Below are 21046 nucleotides of genomic sequence, written 5' to 3'. Positions count from 1 at the left end.
CTAAAGACCTAATCAAATATGTATCACAGTGTACCATTCACTGAAACACAACGTTATTAATTACATAAAACATTGACTTTGAGCCCGGGATCACAAAATTGTCGACTTACTGGAGCTGTCAGAAAACAAATGAAAACCACGTAAAAACATAGCACTTTGACTCTCCTGTACCATTGCCCAGGAGTAGAACATTCAAAGGTGCTCAAAGTGGTGACCCTGGACACCGATACACTGGTGCACTCGGTGAAAGAAAGAATTATTTACTGCTTCCAGTGTTGCATGCTGAAGAGAATTACAAGCAAGCACGATACGTTCCTGCATGTCCTCTGGAGTTGTTCGAATATCGCGATAGACAACGCCTTTAATGCATCCCCAAAGAAAAAAGTCCAGGGCATTTAAATCAAGAGACCTAGCAGGCCAAGTAACTGTTGCTCCTCGACCAATCCATCTCGCACGATACCTTCGATTCAGAACACGACGCGCACGCAAGGCAATATGTGCTGGACATCCATCGTGTTGATACCACATAAGCAGTCTGATTTTAAGCGACACTTCATCCAGGAGGAAGAATTCGTCGGAGGAACTTGGCATACGCTGTGCCATATAGACTACCGTTGATGAAATAAGGGCCAATAATTGTAGTACCAAGCATCCCACACCAGACGTTAACTCTCCATTGACGCTGATGTTCCACCTGTGTAAGCCATCGTGGGTTGTCGCTGGACCAATAATGCATGTTCCTTGCTTTTACCTGTCTTTTGTTCGAGAAGGAACATTCTTCGGTAAATAGAACATTGGAGATGAAGTTCGGGTTGGCGATGATTTGCTGCTGTACCCACTGACAGAATTGTACACGATTCTGGAAATCATTCATGGTAAGCATGGAAGCGGTGACGCGTAAGAATACGATGTACACTGGTTTTGGGAATGCCAATCTCGTGTTCAAGCTGTCGTGTGCTCACATGTGGATTCATAGCAACGGAAGCGAGAGCAGTGCTACGACGATTGCGTTGTCGTGGACTGAAACTTCCCGTTTCCTGAAGCGTCGCAACAAGATGAGAAAACATCCGTTGGGAAGGTGGGTTCTTGTCAGGATATCGCTCTCCGTACAGTTCGCTACCTGCGTAGCATTTCGCCTACCTTACAACAACAACAACAACAACAACAACAAAAGAAACGTTGCCGGCCGCGGTGGTCTAGCGGTTCTGGCGCTGCAGTCCGGAACCGCGGGACTGCTACGGTCGCAGATTCGAATCCTGCCTCGGGCATGGGTGTGTGTGATGTCCTTAGGTTAGTTAGGTTTAAGTAGTTCTAAGTTCTAGGGGACTTATGACCTAAGATGTTGAGTCCCATAGTGCTCAGAGCCATTTGAACCAATTTGAAAAGAAGCGTTATGTGGATGTAGTTTGTAGTAAGGACAGCCTTTACTGTATGCCTACTCTACACACCAGTATTTAAAAGGATTAAACTAATGTACTAAATGTACCCGTACATAAGAAAACAGTATTGCAATTACATTCCCCATAGCTGAGTAGCATTTCTACCTTCAACTGACGATGGTTGACGGAATGACGGGTGCGCTTTCTACTTATGTTTACATTTGGCCTCTGTCAACGTCAGCATGTGGATGTGTTCCATTACCCCAAGTACCTGTAATAAGCGCTGGGAGCGTCAACGTCAGTGTTGTATTACGTGATTAATAACGTTGTCTTTCAATGAATGGTACACTGTGATACATTTTTGAATAGGTCTTTGGGACAGGAAATGAATTACCGAATAAAACATACAGGGTGCAAATTAAAAAAGTCATACCGTAGCTAGTCACTGAGATACAATGTGAGTTTGGCGACCACGTCAAAATCTGGCGCTGTGATTGCAAGAAAGACACATAGAAATGTTTCATTATGTAATGGGTTGGGAAAGGGGCGTGGGTAGGAATAGTCTAGCAAGTGCGAAAGGGTGGTCTAACGCAGTGCTTCCGACCCGAAAGGCGTGCCGGTCCCCGGCACGAATCCACCGGGCGGATTAGTGTCGAGGTCCGGTGTGCCGGCCAGCCTGTGGATGGTTTTTAAGGAGGTTTTCCATCTGCCTCGGCGAATGCGGGCAGGTTCCCCCTTTTCCGCCACAGTTACACTGTGTCAGCGATTGATGCGCAAACATGTATCCACGTACGCGTACACCATAATTACTCTAACACGCAAATATTTGGGGTTTACACTCGTCTGGTAAGAGATGTTCCCGGGGGGGTCCACTGGGGGTCGAACCGCACAATGATGGGGTGTGGAGTGGCGGTGGTGTGGGTGGACTGCTGTGGCCTGTTGTGGAGTTGTGAACCACTGAGCGCTACGGCGGGACGAAGCCTCTCCGTCGTTTCTAGGTCCCCGGTTCAATACACAATACGCAAGCCGTTATGTTGATATTATTAGTCAGTGCGACAGAATGTCAATCCTAAGGGCCCGGGTTCGATTCCCGGCTGTGTCGGCGATTTTCTCCGCTCAAGGACTGGGTGTTGTGTTGTGTACTAATCATCATCATTTCATCCCCATCGACGCGCAAGTCGTCGAAGTGGCGTCCAATCGGAAAACTTGCATCCGGCGAACGGTCTACCCGATGGGAGGCTCTAGTCACACGACATTTACATTTTATTTACATCACCACTTACACAATATGTTCAATATGAGAACCAGAGACGTCGACTAGATGCTGCACAGCACCAGATTTGCACCTGGTGGCCAAATTAGAACTATTTTTTTTCCAGCGTAAATCGGTTCCACGTTAATTTATTAGCATATCTACCAAATTTCGCTGTCATACGATAATTACATTCCACAGTGGAACTCTGTGAGTGCTGCACTTTATTTATAACCACCTGGTAGATGCAGTTCGTAAATTAGAGAAATTCGACATAGGACTCGGCGAGCCAAACTCGCGAAAGGAATAGGGGAAGAGGTCTGAGGGCGGAAATGAAGCTCGTACGCCACGTAGGCTACGTCGCACGCCGTACGGTTGCTCGGGGAGTACAAATGCAGCGCGCACGCAGACAGCGGGCAGCGGCCGCGGCGGCGGCGATGGGGCCCATAGCGCATGCAGGTCGGGCGCGGGGGTGGCGGCCCGGGTTCAAAGCCCCGTCACAGCGGCCGGCCATTAATCGGGGTGGGAGGGGGCCGGCCACACACGCTCGTGGGAACAATGCGAGCCCTCGCTGCCTAGCGCTGCCCGCGCCGGCAGGGCTATTAGCATGCGCCGGCGCGCCGCCATCAGCATGCTGCCCGCGCGCCGCCGCTCTTCCCAGAAACGCGCTCTTCCCTCCAACACTTTACACACAAAAATCATAAATATAAAAAGGTTCGCATGTAGCGCGGACTCCTACCCCGCCGGAATCGGTAAAGCCGCTTTCTGGGAATCCAGGTGTCGTAGGAATTTCTCGACGCCGCGCCGAAAGGCAAATTGCTGCCGCGTCGACGAAATGGGGGACCGCTTTGATCCTTTATGGGCTATCTGTCCCTACCACCCTCAGCGGTGTGGCGGAGTTTTGCAGTCGCTTAAAGAAACGGTCAACAAGCTGTTGCGATGGTGGCTCTACTGGATTTTGGACATAGCACGGGAGCTCCATTAAGTAAGTGTAAAGAAAAAAATCTTAATACATTTTAAAAACACAGTACAATGACACAAGAAACCAGATTATCTACAGAAATTATAGAGAAACTTTGGAAAGTGAAACAACAAGTAGCATTGAAAAACGAAACCAGAGAAGATATGAAAGACCTAGAATTAACATTGGGAGACTTGCAAAACAAAACAGAAAATTTAAAGAAACCGAAAACATAAACGAAAGATTTAAACCAAAAACAGACAAACGACTAACAATAAAAATATTTACAGATGAAAAACGACAAGAAACATCAGAAGGAATGAAAAGATACTGAGCAAAGCGGAAAGAAAACCTACTGAAGGAGATGACCGAAAACGATTGAAGTTGTCCAATGAGACGTAAAAGCAGAAGAAGAAGACGAAATACACGAAAAACTACAGGGATTATGCAGAAATATCAGTTCAATGTTATTTCATCCATGTTGGATCTTGTGAACCCCGCGGCCGTTAATGATAGTTGCTGAATGATGGAGCCTGCCACAAATACTTTTTGAATGTTTTATTTTACTGCCAAACCGGATTCGATCTACCACGCCCATCTTTAGATGGCTAGTACTTTTCTTTACGTAGATGTTTTGGTCAACAGGATGTCGTCTGCTCCACAGTGCACACGAATATTTGAGTATTTAGTGCCACTTTATCAGTTGTTTTATTAATAAAAACACGCACTATATATATGATGCAAAATAATTGTCTTCACTTACGTATGTTCCAGGAGACACGGACCACAACAAAACCAAAACCAACCACCATCTACTGGAAGATATGTACGTTAACAACTATGTATATATATATATATATATATATATATATATATATATATATATATATATATATGGTGGTCCATTGATAGTGACCGGGCCAAATATCTCCCGAAGTAAGCATCAAACGAAGCGAAAAAAGCGGTCCAACTAAAACATTCATATTTCTTTACGTACTACACGAATATGTAATAAAAAATGGGGGTTCCTATTTAAAAAAAACGCAGTTGATATCCGTTTGACCTATGGCAGCACCATCTAGCGGGCCAATCATAGCGTCATCTGGTATCCCCCTTCAAGCTAGACAAGTTTCGTTCTTTGCAGTTTTTTCGTTTGACGCTTATTCCGTGAGATATTTGGCTCGGTCACGATCAATGGACCACCGCACTTTAGCGTATTTTTTATTAACGAAACAACTGATAAAATTGCACTAAATACTCAAATATTCTTGTGCACTGTGGACCAGACGACATGTCGTTGACCAAAAAGATCTATGTAATATTACCAATCTGAATAGTCAAAAAGTATCTGTGGATGGTTGCGTCAATAATCAGATATCAGTGCAATTTAATTTATTGCCACAAGTTTTGGACCTGTTAACTGGAGATTTTGAAACGGGGCGTACAAATTCAATAGCCACGATAACATACAATGCTTTGTATTATACAGGGTGATTTTGCTAGATGGCAGCAAACTGCGAGAAACGATTCCTGAGAGTTTGAAGAACGAAACCGGTCATATGGTCACATCACCAGAAATGTGTTCCGAGATAGGTACACAAACTTGAAGGTAGAGACAAAAGACCTTTGAGAGTCTAGGCTGAAATGATTAAAGGCACACATGAGAATACACTAGGCATGTGGGAACGTTCTGTAGTAGTGTTAGCTGCAGCACAATCATGTATTACCTACATTATCCACCATGCCACTAAAGCCACATCTCTCGGTAGGGGAGCCAGAGTCACACACAGGACGTGGAGATATGCGTCACGAGTGAGGTGTTGTGGAAAGGTGACTGGTCCCACGAGGCGGTCGTCGATATTCCCCATCCACAAACTGAGGCTGAATCGGTGCTGGTGATTCGTTGCCACCATACCATTAAAACAGTAGTGAAGTGGAAATGATCGTATGGCATTGCTGGCCGGGAGGCCCCAAGGCGGAGTTCGGCCGCCGTATTGCAAGTCCTTTTTAGTTGACGCTACTTCGGCGACTTGCGGGTCAATGATGATGAAAATGATGATGAGGGACACACAACACCCAGTCCCCTGACCGGAATCGAACCCGGGACCCCCGCTACGCTACGGAGACTGACAAAACAGTAGTATATATACAGTGATAAAGTACCTTAAAATCAACTATTTTTCATCTATAATGTATAAATAAAACTCAACGATGAAAATATAATGAAGTAATACAAAATAAAAGGAGTGTAATTAAAGTAATTAACTTTCAGCTTATATTACTACATTACCGGCTGCCTCGGAAGAGTCGTTAAAATCGAGCTAGCTACAATAATACCCATATCTAGACCTATTGTTATTACAATACTCTACAGTGCCATCATTGATACAAGCATGCCTTCAATCCTAGATTGTACACCTATCCATGTGGTTAACCGTAGCATTTTTTACATCTGTTATAATTTCGACACATACAAATTATTTTAATTTATTTTTCATCCGGTTTGTCCAAGAATACCATTGCTGCATACCGCAGCCCAAACATTAACTTTGGGAGAATAAAGTGGTTTCGCTTTAAGCCAAATGGTGATTTTTAGTACCTCAAAATCGTCAGTTTGGTTTACTCAGGACTCCATCCAGGTCTAAGTGTATTTCATCTGTGGACCTCAAATCCTTCATTATCAATCACTGTGAGAATCTGGTTTGGAGAGTCAGCCCTCTGATGCAAAGCTTGTACGGGTATGGCCTGACGGATTTAGATTTTGAATGGAAAAATGTACAAGCTCTGTCTCACTATTTTGTGTGTGCTGCAACGCTTCAAGCCAGTCTCTGTTGCAATTCTTCTAACTGACTTCCTTGTATTTTGCCGAATAATTACAGAAAGCGTGGCAACATTTTCAGGAGTAAGTATAGTTTGCCTAGGGCCCACATTTTCCGCTAGATCATCAGCCACGCTGCCTGTCAGTTGGAATTTAGAGAAGAGCCTACGAATGGTTTTTGCATGGAGTCCTTTTGGAACATTAAATCGTGTTTGAAAGCTGCGCCCTGTGGCCGTAGGACTTTGTTTTAACCTGTGGCATTCCAGTACCGAAAAACACGCAATTGAGTACATGACTGCAATCTCTTCTTTCGGTACGCTAACCTCCTTCCACATTTCAACGGTGGAACTGATCGCTCTGAGCTGTGACACACAACACTGAGGTAACAAAAGTCATGAGATTCCTCCTCGTATCGATTCGGACCTCCTTTTTCCCGGCCGGGTTCGATTCCCGGCGGGGTCAGGGATTTTCACCTGCCTCGAGATAATTGGGTGTTTGTGTTGTCCCCATCATTTCATCCTCATTCATGCAAGTGGCGAGACTGGACTGAGCAAAGTTTGTGAATTTGTACGGACGCTGATAACCGGGCAGTTCAGCTCCCCACAATCCAAAATCATCATCATCATCATCATCTTTTTACCCGACTTGGTGCAGCAACTCGACGTGGTATGAATTCTACAAGTTGTTGGAAGTCTCCAGCAGAAAAACTGAAACATGCTGCCACTATAGCTGTCCATAACTGCGAAAATGTTGCCGGCGCAGGATTTTGATTACGACGTTATCTCTCGATTATGTCCTATTAATGTTCGATGGGATTTACGTCGGGCGATCTGGTGGCCGAATCATTCGTATGAACTGTGCAGAATGTCCTTCAAACTAACCGCGAACAATTGCGCCCAGTGACAGGTCGCATTGTCATCCATAAAAATTCCATCGTTGTTTGGTAACATGAAGTCCACGAATGCCTGCAAATGGTCTCCAGGTAGGGCAACATAGCCATTTCCAGTCAATAATCGCTTAAGTTGGACAAGAAAACCCAGCCCATTCCATGTGAACACAGCACATACCATTATGGAGCCACCACCAGCTTGCACAGTGTTTTGTTGACAACTTGCGTTCATGGCTTCGTGCGGTCTGCAACACACTTGAACCCTACCATCAGCTTTTACCAACTGAAATCGGGACTCATCTGACCAAGTACCGTTTTCCAGTCGTCTAGGTTCAGATAGCCACAGCCATGAGCCCAGGAGAGGCGCTGCAGGCGACGTCTCGGGTTCAGCACAGCACTCACGCCGGTCCTCTGCTGCCATAGCCCACTAGCGCCAAATTTCACGTTACTCTCCTAACGGATACGTTAGTCGCACCTTCCACATTGATTTCTATGGTTATTTAACGCAGTGTTGCTTGGCTGTTAGCATTTACAACTCTACTCAAACCCCGCTGTTCTCGTTAGTTAAGTGTAGGCCGTCGGCCGCTGCGTTGTCCATGGTGAGAGGCAATGCCTGAAATTTGGTATTCTTGACACACCCTTGACACTGTAGATTTGGGAATACTGAATTCCCTAAGGATTTCAGATGTGGCATGTCCCATGCATCTAGCTCCACCTACCATTCCTCGTTCAAAGTCTGTTAATTTCCGTCGTGCGGCCATAATCACGTCGGAAACTTTTCCACATGAATCCCAGGTCCGGCAATGCACTGCCTTTTTATGCCATGTGCACGCGATACTAGCGCCATGTGCATATGTGCATATCACTATCCTCTGACTTTTGTCACCTCCCTGTATGTTTAGGCACCATGTATTGCGACTACAACGCCATCTGGTAACAGCTTTTCAGACTACTTCGAAACTTTCTGTATACGTTCTGTACAAATTCTTACAGATTTAACAATAAACATACCATTTGTTGCACTCGTCTTTCGATTTTAGTTCACGAGATATTTGATTTTGAAATCAGAAACTCCTTAGCGAGACACACTGTAGATACAACATAACTTGAGAAGGGGCAATGTCATTCATACCCAGACTATTTTAATGTTTGGGAATATGGTCTACACCCTCTTTTCAGTGATTCTAGTGTCCGACTCAGAGTACTGTTCATTTAATCTCCAACCTCACAGACGTCTTTTATTAGAAATATGAGCTCCTGTGATCTCGTATACTTAATCATATTGTACAAGCCCCGAAGTACACGACGTTGCCCTATAACATAACACGACATCCAAGGGTCATATGGCCGAGCGGTTACAGGCGCTACAGTCCGGAACCGCGCGACCGCTGCGGTCGCAGGTTCGAATCCTGTCTCGGGCATGGATGTGTGTGATGTCCTTAGGTTAGTTAGGTTTAACTAGTTCTAAGTTCTAGGGGACTGATGACCTCAGATGTTACGTCCCATAGTGCTCAAAAAATGGCTCTGAGCACAATGGGACTTAACAGCTCAGGTCATCAGTCCCCTAGAACTTAGAACTAGTTAAACCTAACTAACCTAAGGACATCACAAACATCCATGCCCGAGGCAGGATTCGAACCTGCGACCGTAGCGGTCGCGCGGATCCAGACTGAAGCGTGCCATAGCGCTGAGACCCATTTGAACCAAGGGACATATCCCGAGTATGATCAGTAAAGCCGGCCGAAGTGGCCGTGCGGTTAAAGGCGCTGCAGTCTGGAACCGCGCGACCGCTACGGTCGCAGGTTCGAATCCTGCCTCGGGCATGGATGTTTGTGATGTCCTTAGGTTAGTTAGGTTTAACTAGTTCTAAGTTCTAGGGGACTAATGACCTCAGCAGTTGAGTCCCATAGTGCTCAGAGCCATTTGAACCATTTTTTGATCAGTAAAACCTTGACAGGTGTAGTGTGAAAGGTGCCGGTGAGCTTCGTGAGTACGCTCCGCTTTATTTGTGGTAGTACTAGACGCTGGATGGGAAGCCCACAATAGCGTTAAAGATAACTTCATGATATGACCGCACAACATGCAGCGGTAACTGATAGACAGCAGTGGCACTGGGGGGCAACCTTACGCATTACTTTGACCCCTTTCTGAGAAAAGGATTTTTACATGTTCTACGAAGTTTCTTTTCTAATAATGCCTAGATTCCTCCGAACAGCGCTGCGATTTATAGGGATTCCTTCAAGCTACAGAGTAAGTTTTTTACTTCGCGCTGAAGGACAGCGAGTGCTCATACGGAGATACAGAGACTATCTGACGAGTGCTACAATCGACGATTGCTTGTACTTTTGCCCTTATTGCGGCTAAAAATGCGGCTGTGATAAGTGAGGTTGCCTAAGTCTTCGTATGCACATAACTTAGTACCACTCGAAATTCAGTCCTACGCAGCACATGGATTGAATACAAACACTGTGCTGTAGGTGCGTGCGTTTTCCGAATTCGTGCAAATGTCCACGAGCGTACTGGGCCGGACGACCATTTATGAACTGTAATCTTGTGAAGCATGTGCGGAAGTGCATTATGGAAAAACGTCGTTTTTCGCACAGGACTCAGCAGCAATTTCCAGCAGATATCCGGATCCCGGATACTGCAAACGACTATTCAAAACAAAATGTTGGCACAGTACTGGTCCACAAAAACCTCACCTGCAAAATAAAGCTGGACGCACAGAATGTTTTTTGTAGGCGTCACTGCGACGTTAACTAACAATCAGTCCCACAGCACTGATCTCGCTTCCATGGATTTCCGTTATTTATTACATCTGAAGAAATTCCTGTTAGTCGTTGACGGGCTTCACAAAAAAAAAAAAAAGAAAAAAAAAAAAAAGTGGTTCAAATGGCTCTGAGCACTATGGAACCTAACTTCTGAGGTCATCAGTCCCCTAGAGCTTAGAACTACTTAAACCTAACTAACCCAGTGACATCACACACATCTATGTCCGAGGCAGGATTCGAACCTGCGACCGTAGCGGTCGCGCGGTTCCTGACTGTAGCGCCTAGAACCGCTCGGCCACTCCGGCCGGCCGACGGGCTTCACACAATGGCTGCGTATCACTACGATAAATAAACACAAACGTTGTTTTCACATGATGATTATTCCTTGTACTCCAGTAATCATATATAGTTAATTAAGATTCCTTCCTCATTAACGCCCAAGCCTAATTTATTTCCTGTCTTAGACTCGTATTATTACAACTTCTGTGGAACTACTGCTGAGCATGAGAAATATAGATTACACTCATGGCTATCCGGAGAAATTTTTCCAAGAGGGGGTAAAGTTTTTAAGTTTCTGTTTTATATGTAACCGCATCGCTGAGCTAGAAAACGTGTCGTCCCCCAGGAACTAAACTGGGATAAGCATACACAAAACTTACTGGACCTCAGACGATTGATATTTATCAAATTAGTATTCGTAAGATAGATCAATTTGATATCTCAAAGGTAAGCGTTATCAATTGGATTTGCAAAGTACGTATTTTACGTTATTAAAACGAATATAGATGCCACTTTTTCATTCAACGATTTAAAATGTTATTCTCATATGATTACATCCAGCACAACCAATGAGTTAGGAAATAAAGGTAGAAAAAGTTTACCAAAATTTATTTGTCTCTCCATTATGTGATATGAAACGAAAATAAAAAATCAGAAATAGAAAAACGTCAGAGTGATTGAGAAAATCCTGTTGAATACGAGCAAAACAAACCCTTGAAATGAAGAAACGGGCTGTAAACTTTGAAAAAACGCTTATTATATTTGATATTATCTAAAATACTTTCTTCGCTTACAGAACTAATCTGATCACGTTAATGGGTTTATTTCATCACTTTCTTGCTTTCCATTTTTTATATTTTTTGCACAATTAAAATTGAATAAAATGTCTTTTGAAAAACTACGTCTTTTGTCTCGCTGACGTAAGGTATCGCCTATGGCCTATAGCCGTCTAGATGAACGGGAGAAACCTTCCAAAACCACCGTCAGACTGACAGCCTAGGATTGATCCAAGGCAGTCATCGTCTCTCCAGGTTGTCACTGGCGCTGTACGGAGTTGAGAAGGTTCCAATTCCTAGAGAGAACATTTTTTCGACGTTGAAATTTTACACTTCTTTCCACTCTTATAGTGCGGAAAATGAGATTTTTTGTATCGACTGAAGCACTTGGGCTCACAGTTTAAGTGCAAATGGCTGTATCCTCAGTCTACTACATCAGATCCACCGTCTAAAACTGAAGGTAAAATTTGCAAGCCGTCACACGTCTACTTTGTCCACAGACAAACGGCATACTACTGTTGAGATTCCTTCGTACAACAACTGGAGGAAGCTTCTTGAGAAATTGGCGACGGATCACAGGCACATATACTGCTGCCATGACTATCTTTCACTGGAAACCGCGCTTCAAGGAATTTACTTAGCTGGAAAGAGTTTTACGTGGAAGAGGGAGAAGGAGAAAAGACTGGTGACATTATTTTAACGCTATTGTCTAAGGTCCCACACCTAACCTGACTAGTGAATATCGCCGAAACAGTCACCGCGCCAAAGAACCATCATAATTTTCCGTAAACGGTGTGAAATAAAAAAATCCCCAAGGTAAGTAGTCACTGCTGAAGTCATAGTAATTCCTATTGCACCAGGGACTGTTAATCTCCAGTTTAGCAGCGTTGACGACAATCATTGCTAGAAATTCAAGAGAATTCTGCAATGAATAAGGAGCCTGTGCGCAGGTTCCAGGAGAGGGAAAGTGCTGCCTCTGCCGCCGCCCCTTCCACCCCCCACACATTTTGCGGACGCCCATAGATACACCTTAGTTTGAACAAATTGCTAGAAGCCATACGACAACATCTACATTTATACTCCGCAAGCAACCCAACGGTGTGTGGCGGAGGGCACTTTACGTGCCACTGTCATTACCTCCCTTTCCTGTTCCAGTCGCGTATGGTTCGCGGGAAGAACGACTGCCGGAAAGCCTCCGTGCGCGCTCGAATCTCCCTAATTTTACATTCGTGATCTCCTCGGGAGGTATAAGTAGGGGGAAGCAATATATTCGATACCTCATCCAGAAACGCACCCTCTCGAAACCTGGACAGCAAGCTACACCGCGATGCAGAGCGTCTCTCTTGCAGAGTTTGCCACTTGAATTTGCTAAACATCTCCGTAACGCTATCACGCTTACCAGATAACCATGTGACGAAACGCGCCGCTCTTCTTTGGATCTTCTCTATCTCCTCTGTCAACCCGACCTGGTACGGATCCCACACTGATGAGCAATACTCAAGTATAGGTCGAACGAGTGTTTTGTAAGCCACCTCCTTTGTTGATGGACTACATTTCCTAAGGACTCTCACAATGAATCTCAACCTGGCACCCGCCTTACCAACAATTAATTTTATATCATCATTCCACTTCAAATCGTTCCATACGCATACTCCCAGATATTTTACAGAAGTAACTGCTACCAGTGTTTGTTCCGCTATCATGTAATCATACAATAAAGGATCCTTCTTTCTATGTATTCGCAATACATTACATTCGTCTATGTTAAGGGTCAGTTGCCACTCCCTGCACCAAGTGCCTATCCGCTGCAGATCTTCCTGCATTTCGCTACAATTTTCTAATGCTGAAACTTCTCTGTATACTACAGCATCATCCGCGAAAAGCCGCGTGGAACTTTCGACACTATCTACTAGGTCATTTATATATATTGCGAAAAGCAATGGTCCCATAACACTCCCCTGTGGCACGCCAGAGGTTACTTTAACGTCTGTAGACGTCTCTCCATTGAGAACAACATGCTGTGTTCTGTTTGCTAAAAACTCTTCTATCCATCCACACAGCTTGTCTGATATTCCGTAGACTCTTACTTTATCAGGCGACAGTGCGAAAGTGTATCGAACGCCTTCCGGAAGTCAAGGTGGCTTATCACATCAGAGGTAAGTGTGTCAGCGAGGAAATATAGGCGCTCTATTTTTATTTCATTTTGGCTTTCGTCTTCTATTCTGGCGGTAATCATCGCTTGGCGGAGACTTGGTCCTTGTACCCGAATGCTACGTAATGCGCTGCCCGTGTTTTCGAATTAGTTCCACTAGTGAAATTTTCAGGCGGGCAGATGTAGAATTTTCAGAAGAAATGCGCCGAGAACATTCTGCCGCTACGAGTGCATTGCCGCTATTTTCAGAACGACAATAGACAGAGATCTTAAAAGCGCTAGGGGGCATTAGGAACGTTTGTTTACGCTGCGGCGAAGACCGCGGCAGATCGCGAAGTTAAATTTGTAAAATAAAGAGTTTGAAAGAATACCCCGAATGAGTCTTTTCAACTTGCAAACAAGTAAAAATGAAAATTAGACTCACGAAGAATCTCGCTGTCATCATTTCGCGAGAACACCACCATCACTTGACGTCCCATTAGATGAAACACAGCTGACTAATACATGGACAATGTCCAGTTCGAATGGGTCTGAAGACCACTTCATGCTTCTTAGGAGGCTGAAACGAAGTGCACAGCGGTCGGCCAGACGGCTGCATAGACTGCCGCATGTGTTTCAATTTCGGAAAGTCACTACTATACCGAATTGTTACCATCTGCTTCTACAGTTCGATAACAGGTGGAAATTAGTCCGCATGGTATCGTATCTTTTGTCGTATGATGGAACAGATGTCTGTCATGAAACTTCCTGACAGATTAAAACTGTATGCCGCACCGAGACTCGAACTCGGGACCTTTGCCTTTCGCGGGCAAGTTCTCTACCTTCTGAGCTACCCAAGCACGACTCACGCTTCGTCCTCACATCTTCACTTCTGCCAGTACCTCGTCTCCTACCTTTAGGAGAGCTTCTGTAAAGTTTGGAAGGTAGGAGACGAGGCACTGGCAGAAGTGAAACTGTGAGGACGGAGCGTGAGTCGTGCTTGGGTAGCTCAGATGGTAGAGCACTTGCCCGCGAAAGGCAAAGGTCCCGATTTCGAGTCTCGGTACGGCACACAGTTTTAATCTGCCAGGAAGTTTCATATCAGCGCACACTCCGCTGCAGAGTGAAAATTTCATTCTACATGTCTGTCATGTTATCAGGAGTTATTCGTTGGATGCTGACGGGTCTGACATGGGCTCAGAGGTACAAGGAAATCCCACAGCGGATAGATCTCGTCTGCTCCAGAGCCTTAAAAGCTGCCCATAGCTCTGCAAAGTATAGTGAGGATATATTCAGCTGGCTGTGTCAGAAGGCTTGACAAGTCACTGTAATCCAGCATACTACGTTACGCTCATCAGCATATATACACTGTTTCAGAAGGAATATAAATATTTTAGGAGGCACTAGTACAGATTAAGTCAACTAATACATTACTTATAACATAGACGAACTTTTATTGCTTGCAGAGATACAGCTATTAGAATGCAACCCGAACAAACACTTGTGGAAGGTATTAAGCACAGACAAATGGTTAATTTCTGAGCTTATTTTCCTGAATTTCAACTCCAGTTTCAGTGCACTTTCGATTTCTCTTGACAACGGCACTTGTACCTCTTCTGAGGTTGTCTTGGCGTTCTTTTATCTAGGCAGGACTATTCTTTAGCCAAACGATAGATTCCCCATTGGCAAAAATCTAAAGGACTCATGTCCGGGGACCTCGGTGGCCAGGAACCGTGGCGATTTCTGCCGATGACTCTTTCGGGGAATGTTAGGTCTAAATGATGTTGCACCTGACCACTAGAATGTGAAGGGCCTCTTCATGATGAAAGAGCATAGCCATCCTTGTAGTCAAAGCAGCCGCTTCAAAAAATGCTGGAAGCTCATTTCTAAGACAGTACGTGGAACAGCGACCTGTGAGACGATGCGGTAAGACAACAGGCCAAATCAACTGACTGTCTGTCATACTTCGCCACACATTTGCAGAGAAGTGTTTTTGGTTATATGTCTCCACAAAGGCATATAGATTTTCGTCAGAACCAGCTACGTGCCGGCCGCGGTGACCGAGCGGTTCTAAGCACTTCAGTCCGGAACCGCGCGACTGCTACGGTCGCAGGTTCGAATCCTGCCTCGGGCATGGATGTGTGTGATGTCCTTAGCTTAGTTAGGTTTAAGTAGTTCTAAGTTCTAGGGGACTGATGACCTCAGATGTTAAGTCCCATAGTGCTCAGAGCCAATTGAATCATTTGAACCAGCTACGTGAGTTACGATTGTTGTTGGTACCAGCAAACGTGAAAGTGGTTTCATCGAATAATGGGATTACTCTCTGATTTGCAATTAGCCAATGGTCTGCCTTTATCTCTTGCTCGAAGGTGTTGAATCCGCTATGAATGATGAAGATAGAGAACGTGCGTACATAATGTCCGCGTTAGTCTTGTATGTGATACACCGATACGTGTAGAAATTCTGCGTGCGTTTCTTTGGTCTACCTTCTATCAGCTGAATAATGCCTTCTACTTCATTCAAAGTCTGTTCGTGTTCACGTTCAGATGAAATATGAGTGCTGGGCACTGCGCCAGTCTCACTAAGTTTAGTGAAAACGCGAGTAAACGCTCTTGACTCTGCTTTTCCGCTGTTTCGTAATCGTCTGTGGCATTCTCTAGAAGCAGCAGCAGTTTTTGCATTACAGAACCCGTACGCAAATACTATGTCTATGTCTGTGTACTTAGTATTTGTAAATACGTACAGCATGCTTAATCGGTACAGAGGAATTGCCAAACATATCACAATCGTGGTTGAAATACTCGAGCACAAGAGCCGTTCTCTAGAACAAGGACTTCACTGAAATCCAAATCAGTCTGTCATTGTTACATATTATCATATATTCTGAAACTACAATGTTTCGTTTATATTTGACTGAAATTTAGTCCATGCATGAATGTTTAAAATGAATAAAAAAATGGAATGAAATTTTCACTTTACTGCGGTGTGTGCGCTAATGTGAAACTTCCTGCAGCGAAAGGCAAAGATCCCGAGTTCGAGTCTCGGTGTGGCACGCCGTTTTAATCTGCCAGAAAGTTTCAATAATAAAAAAAACCTATTTAAAACGTTTGGTGGTCAGTGCCTCGATCTCAACACATTTTTAAGTCGTTTTTCCAGAGAACGCCCCTTTTCCAACTTGAACTTTAAAACAAAAATGACAAACGATAAATAGCCCGTGCCATACCAAATGGTGCAACAACAAACGAAATGAAAACTTATCTAAGTAACCAGCAGTATATCTGTAACCAATAAGGATTGGACATATTATATGGAAAGTTTTATTCGACTTAGTCTATTTTAGTACCTACTGGAAATATTGACTATTCCTGCTCTAGCACACTTTATAGTTGTGGTATTAAAAATCACCTACAGGTTGTTTCGTAAAAAGAAAGAATCCGATATGATACCGGAAAGATGGAGTGTGCAGTTTGGAGAAAACTGCTGTATTAGAGATTATCTTGGGTCCTTTTGTTTCAGCTGTGTTTCAAGATACTAAATGTGTATCTGCAACAGATTGTTTTCCAGACACAATGTACCTTGGATGACAGATGGTTTTTGGAACTATGGACGACTGTGATAGAGTGGTTCAAGAGACCGACAACATAAAAAGACAACAGGTTGCAGAAGCGACCAATTCTGTATGCCTGTCACGACGTGAGACGTTGTCGCAAGATGAAAAGAGGCGGCTCCCCTGCCTCGGCACAAAGGGTGGAAGGGGACCGGAAGATAAGGGATAAGGTCCAGGCGACGATCAAGTCATTAGACACGGAGCACGAGGAATGGCGGGAAATGGACGAGGTGGAAACAGGTGAGAAGTTTTCAAGGTATTCATCTTATCAATCGTCAGAAGAGACTTACGGAAAGTTAAAACGTTATCTGACGAACAAATGTTGAACGAGGAGAAAATGAGCATAACGAAAGCAGTGAGACAAGGAACAGTGACTTTGAAACATAATTTTTTCAACCACTCTGACTAGAAACCCTAAGAGCTTCTGGCTTGACGTAAAATGAGTAAGCGGTTCCAAATCACCTTTTCAGACACTCAGTGATCATAACTGTACCGAAACGGAAAATGACGGACAGAAGTTTCCGAGACTGCTACGGTCGCAGGTTCGAATCCTGCCTCGGGCATGGATGTGTGTGGTGTCCTTAGGTTAGTTAGGTTTAAGTAGTTCTAAGTTCTATGGGACTGATGACCTAAGACGTTAAGTCCCATAGTGCTCAGAGCCATTTGAACCAAGTCTTCCGAAACAGTTTCACCTCGGAAGATCGTAATGCGATCCCTGCTTTCAATCATCCTAAGAACTTTGAAATAACAGACACTAAAATTTGTAGTGGAAGGCATCAGGACAAGATGATGTACCTGTAAGATACTACAAAGAATGTGCAAAAAGACTTGCTCCCCTCCTAAGAGCAGTTTACTGTAGGTCGCTGGAGCAACGAAGGGTTCCTTGAGACAGGAAAAACGCACAGGTCACCCCGTTTTCAACAAGTGTCGTAAGACAGATGCACGTAATTGTAGGCGCATATAGTTGTCGTAAATCTGTCGTAGGACTATGAAACATCGTGTTACCAGCCATCAGTGTAGTGCCAACAGCGAAATGCAGTGGAGGTGATACTACGGCGTGGAGAGAGCTTTTTGTGGTTATGGTGTGGTCCCTTTATCGCGCTCAAGAAACGCTAAATGTGCAATGACATGAATACATTTTAGAGCATTGTGTATTGTGTACAATTGAGGAACAGCTCGGAGACAACTACTGTTTGTATCAGCATGGCAACGTACTCTGTCATAAGGCAGCGAGGCAACGGTCTGTGGCGAATAAGATCCCTGAAATGGAGTGACTTGCCCAGAGTCCCAACCTGAACACAGTGGTCACATCTGGCGTGAGTGAGTTCGCTGATGTAGCTCCGGACTCCAGTTCAAATGGTTCAAATGGCTCTGAGCACTATGGGAGTTAACATCTGAGGTCATCAGTCCCGTGGTACTTAGAACTACTTACACCTAACTAACCTAAGGACATCACACACATCCATTCCCGAGGCAGGATTCGAACCTGCGACAGTAGCAGTCACGCGGTTCCGGAATGCAGCTTCTAGAACCGCTCGGTCACAGCTGCCGGACCATACTCCAGTGTCCAACATCACTACCATCTCTGGTTTCGGCTCTTGAGGAAGAAGTGGCTGTTATTCCTATGCAGATATTCATGCACCTCATTGAAAATCTGCCCATCATACACTACTGGCGATTACAATTGCTACATCACGAAGATGGCGTGCTACAGACGCGAAATTTAACCAACAGGAACAAGATGCTGTGATATGCAAATGATTAGCTTTTCAGAGCATTCACGCAAGGTTGGGGCCGGTGGCGACACCTACAACGTGCTGACAAGAGGAAAGTTTCCAACCGATTTCTCATACACAAACAGCAGTTGACCGGCGTTGCCTGGTGAAACGTTGTTGTGATGCCTCGTGTAAGGAGGAGAAATGCGTACCATCACGTTTCCAACTTGGTAAAGGTCGGATTGTAGCCTATCGCAATTGCGGTTTATCGTATCGCGACATTGCTGCTCGCGTTGGTCGAGATCCAATGACTGTTAGCAGAATATGGAATCGGTGGGTTCAGGAGGATAATACGGAACGCAGTGCTGGATCCCAACGGCCTCGTATCACTAGCAGTCGAAATGACAGGCATCTTATCCCTATGGCTGTAACGGATCGTGCAGCCACTTCTCGATCACTGAGTCAACAGATGGGAACGTTTCCAAGACAACAACCATCTGCACGAACAGTTCGACGACGTTTACAGCAGCATGGACTATCAGCTCGGAGACTATGGTTGCGGCTGCGATGGTGTACTCAACAACTAACGTGGGTGCACGAGTGGCAAAACGTCATTTTTTCGGATTAATTCAGGTTCTGTTTACAGTATCATTATTGTCGCATCCGTGTTTGGCGACCTAGCGGTGAACGCACATTGGAAGCGTGTATTCGTCATCGCCATACTGGCGTATCACCAGGCGTGATGGTATGGGTTGCCATTGGTTACACGTCTCGGTTACCTCTTTCTCGCATTGACGGCACTTTGAACAGTGGACGTTACATTTCAAATGTGTTACGACCCGTGGCTCTACCCTTAATTTTATGCCTGCGAAACCCTACATTTCAGCAGGATAATGCACGACCGCATGTTGCAGGTCCTGCACGTGCCTTTCTGGATACAGAAAATGTTCGACTGCTGCCCTGGCCAGCACATTCTCCAAATCTCTCACCAATTGAAAACGTTTGGTCAATGGTGGCCGAGCAACTGGCTCGTCACAATAAGCCAGTCACTACTCTTGATGAACTGTGGTATCGTGTTGAAGGTGCATGGGCAGCTGTACATGTACACGCCATCCAAGCTCTGTTTTTGACTCAATGCCCAGGCGTATGAAGGCCAGAGGTGGTTGTTCTGGGTACTGATTTCTCACGATCTATGCACCCAAATTGCGTGAAAATGTAATCACATGTCAGTTCTAGTATAATATATTTGTCCAATGAATACCCGTTTATCATCTGCATTTCTTCTTGGTGTAGCAATTTTAATGGCCAGTAGTGTAGTTAAAGTAGTCATTAACGTAAAGGGTGGACAAACCCCGCATTAGTGTCGGCTGACAGATGTCCATACACTTTCGATCAGATAGTGTATACATACGTTCTCTAGCTATAATGGATGAAATTGTGATCTTACTGTGCAGCTCCCTCATAAATTCGGCCCCTTTTACAGGCTGTGTCATTGGCTCTGGTGCTCCTGTAGTTGCGCTCCCGCCTTCGTTGATAAACTCCTCTCACCTCTCTCAACTCTCCCGTGCTTGGATCTGACAGGCAGCTGGCCAGGCGGAGTCTGCACACCTAGCCAGCACGGGGGCGCCGCGGCGGCAGCCAGCCGACTAATTGACGGCGCTCCAAATTGATTCAAGTGGCGTCGGCGTCAGCGTCGGCTGCGGCCGCCCCCCGGCTGTCGCTCTAGAAATAGAGCCGCCGCCGCCTCCGCCGCCGCCGCCAGACGCCCCGCTCTGTGATACAGGCCGCGCCAGCCCGCGGATCAAAGCGAGCCCACCACGGCACATGGCGGACAGCGGCCGGCGGGCAGTGGCACGCGCTACCGTATCCTAACGTCCTGTTCTCTGCCAAAGGACTGTCACTCTTCACGTAGTACCGGCTCGCTGGAATATGCTCGGAATATGCACCATAGGTATCACGATCAAATACTGAACTGCAAGGTACTGATTAGAGATGGGGAGACTAGACAAGTTATACACAGTAACTGGTGTGCCGATACAGACGGCACGTCTCCTTAAAAGCTGACGTTTGGATACACGGCAAGGTGAGTGGGACGTAAGTGATAAGAGACGCCGGCCGCTGGTGGCCGAGCGGTTCTAGGCGCTTCAGTCTGGAACCGCGCGACCGCTACGGTCGCAGGTTCCAATCCTGCCTCGGGCATGGATGTGTGTGATGTCCTTGAGTTGGTTAAGTTTAAGTACTTCTAAGTTCTAGGGGACTGATGGCCTCAGAAGTTAAGTCCCATAGCGTTCAAAGCCATTTGAACCATTTGATAAAAGACGTAGACTGTACGGCTTCCTCCCTGACATAAGGGAGCGGTTGAGAATGAAACAAGTCGATCCCAGCCGCAGTATGGTACATTTCTTAAATGGACACGGACGCACATTAACCACGAGTCTGAGACAGACACCGACATGCCCATGCGGGGA

At 45.3% G+C, this 21046-nt stretch overlaps 1 protein-coding gene across 1 annotated transcript in view; it reads right to left on the bottom strand.

Moving 5' to 3' along the window:
- LOC124788498 (ESX-1 secretion-associated protein EspB-like) overlaps window positions 1–20404 on the bottom strand; it is a 43887-nt gene extending 23483 nt beyond the window's left edge. Inside the window, exons 1-2 of the mRNA XM_047255768.1 lie at window positions 20226–20404; window positions 3005–3314 (exon numbers count right to left, since the gene is read on the bottom strand). Of these exons, the coding sequence (XP_047111724.1) occupies window positions 3005–3314; window positions 20226–20404 (489 nt within the window). The remainder of the gene's footprint in view (window positions 1–3004; window positions 3315–20225) is intronic.
- Between the last annotated feature and the right edge of the window lie 642 nt (window positions 20405–21046).

The sequence above is a fragment of the Schistocerca piceifrons genome, chromosome 3, assembly GCF_021461385.2.
Source record: "Schistocerca piceifrons isolate TAMUIC-IGC-003096 chromosome 3, iqSchPice1.1, whole genome shotgun sequence".
Taxonomy (NCBI): domain Eukaryota; kingdom Metazoa; phylum Arthropoda; class Insecta; order Orthoptera; family Acrididae; genus Schistocerca; species Schistocerca piceifrons.
Note: the sequence above shows the minus strand (reverse complement) of the source record. Positions and strands in the feature narration are given on the sequence as shown.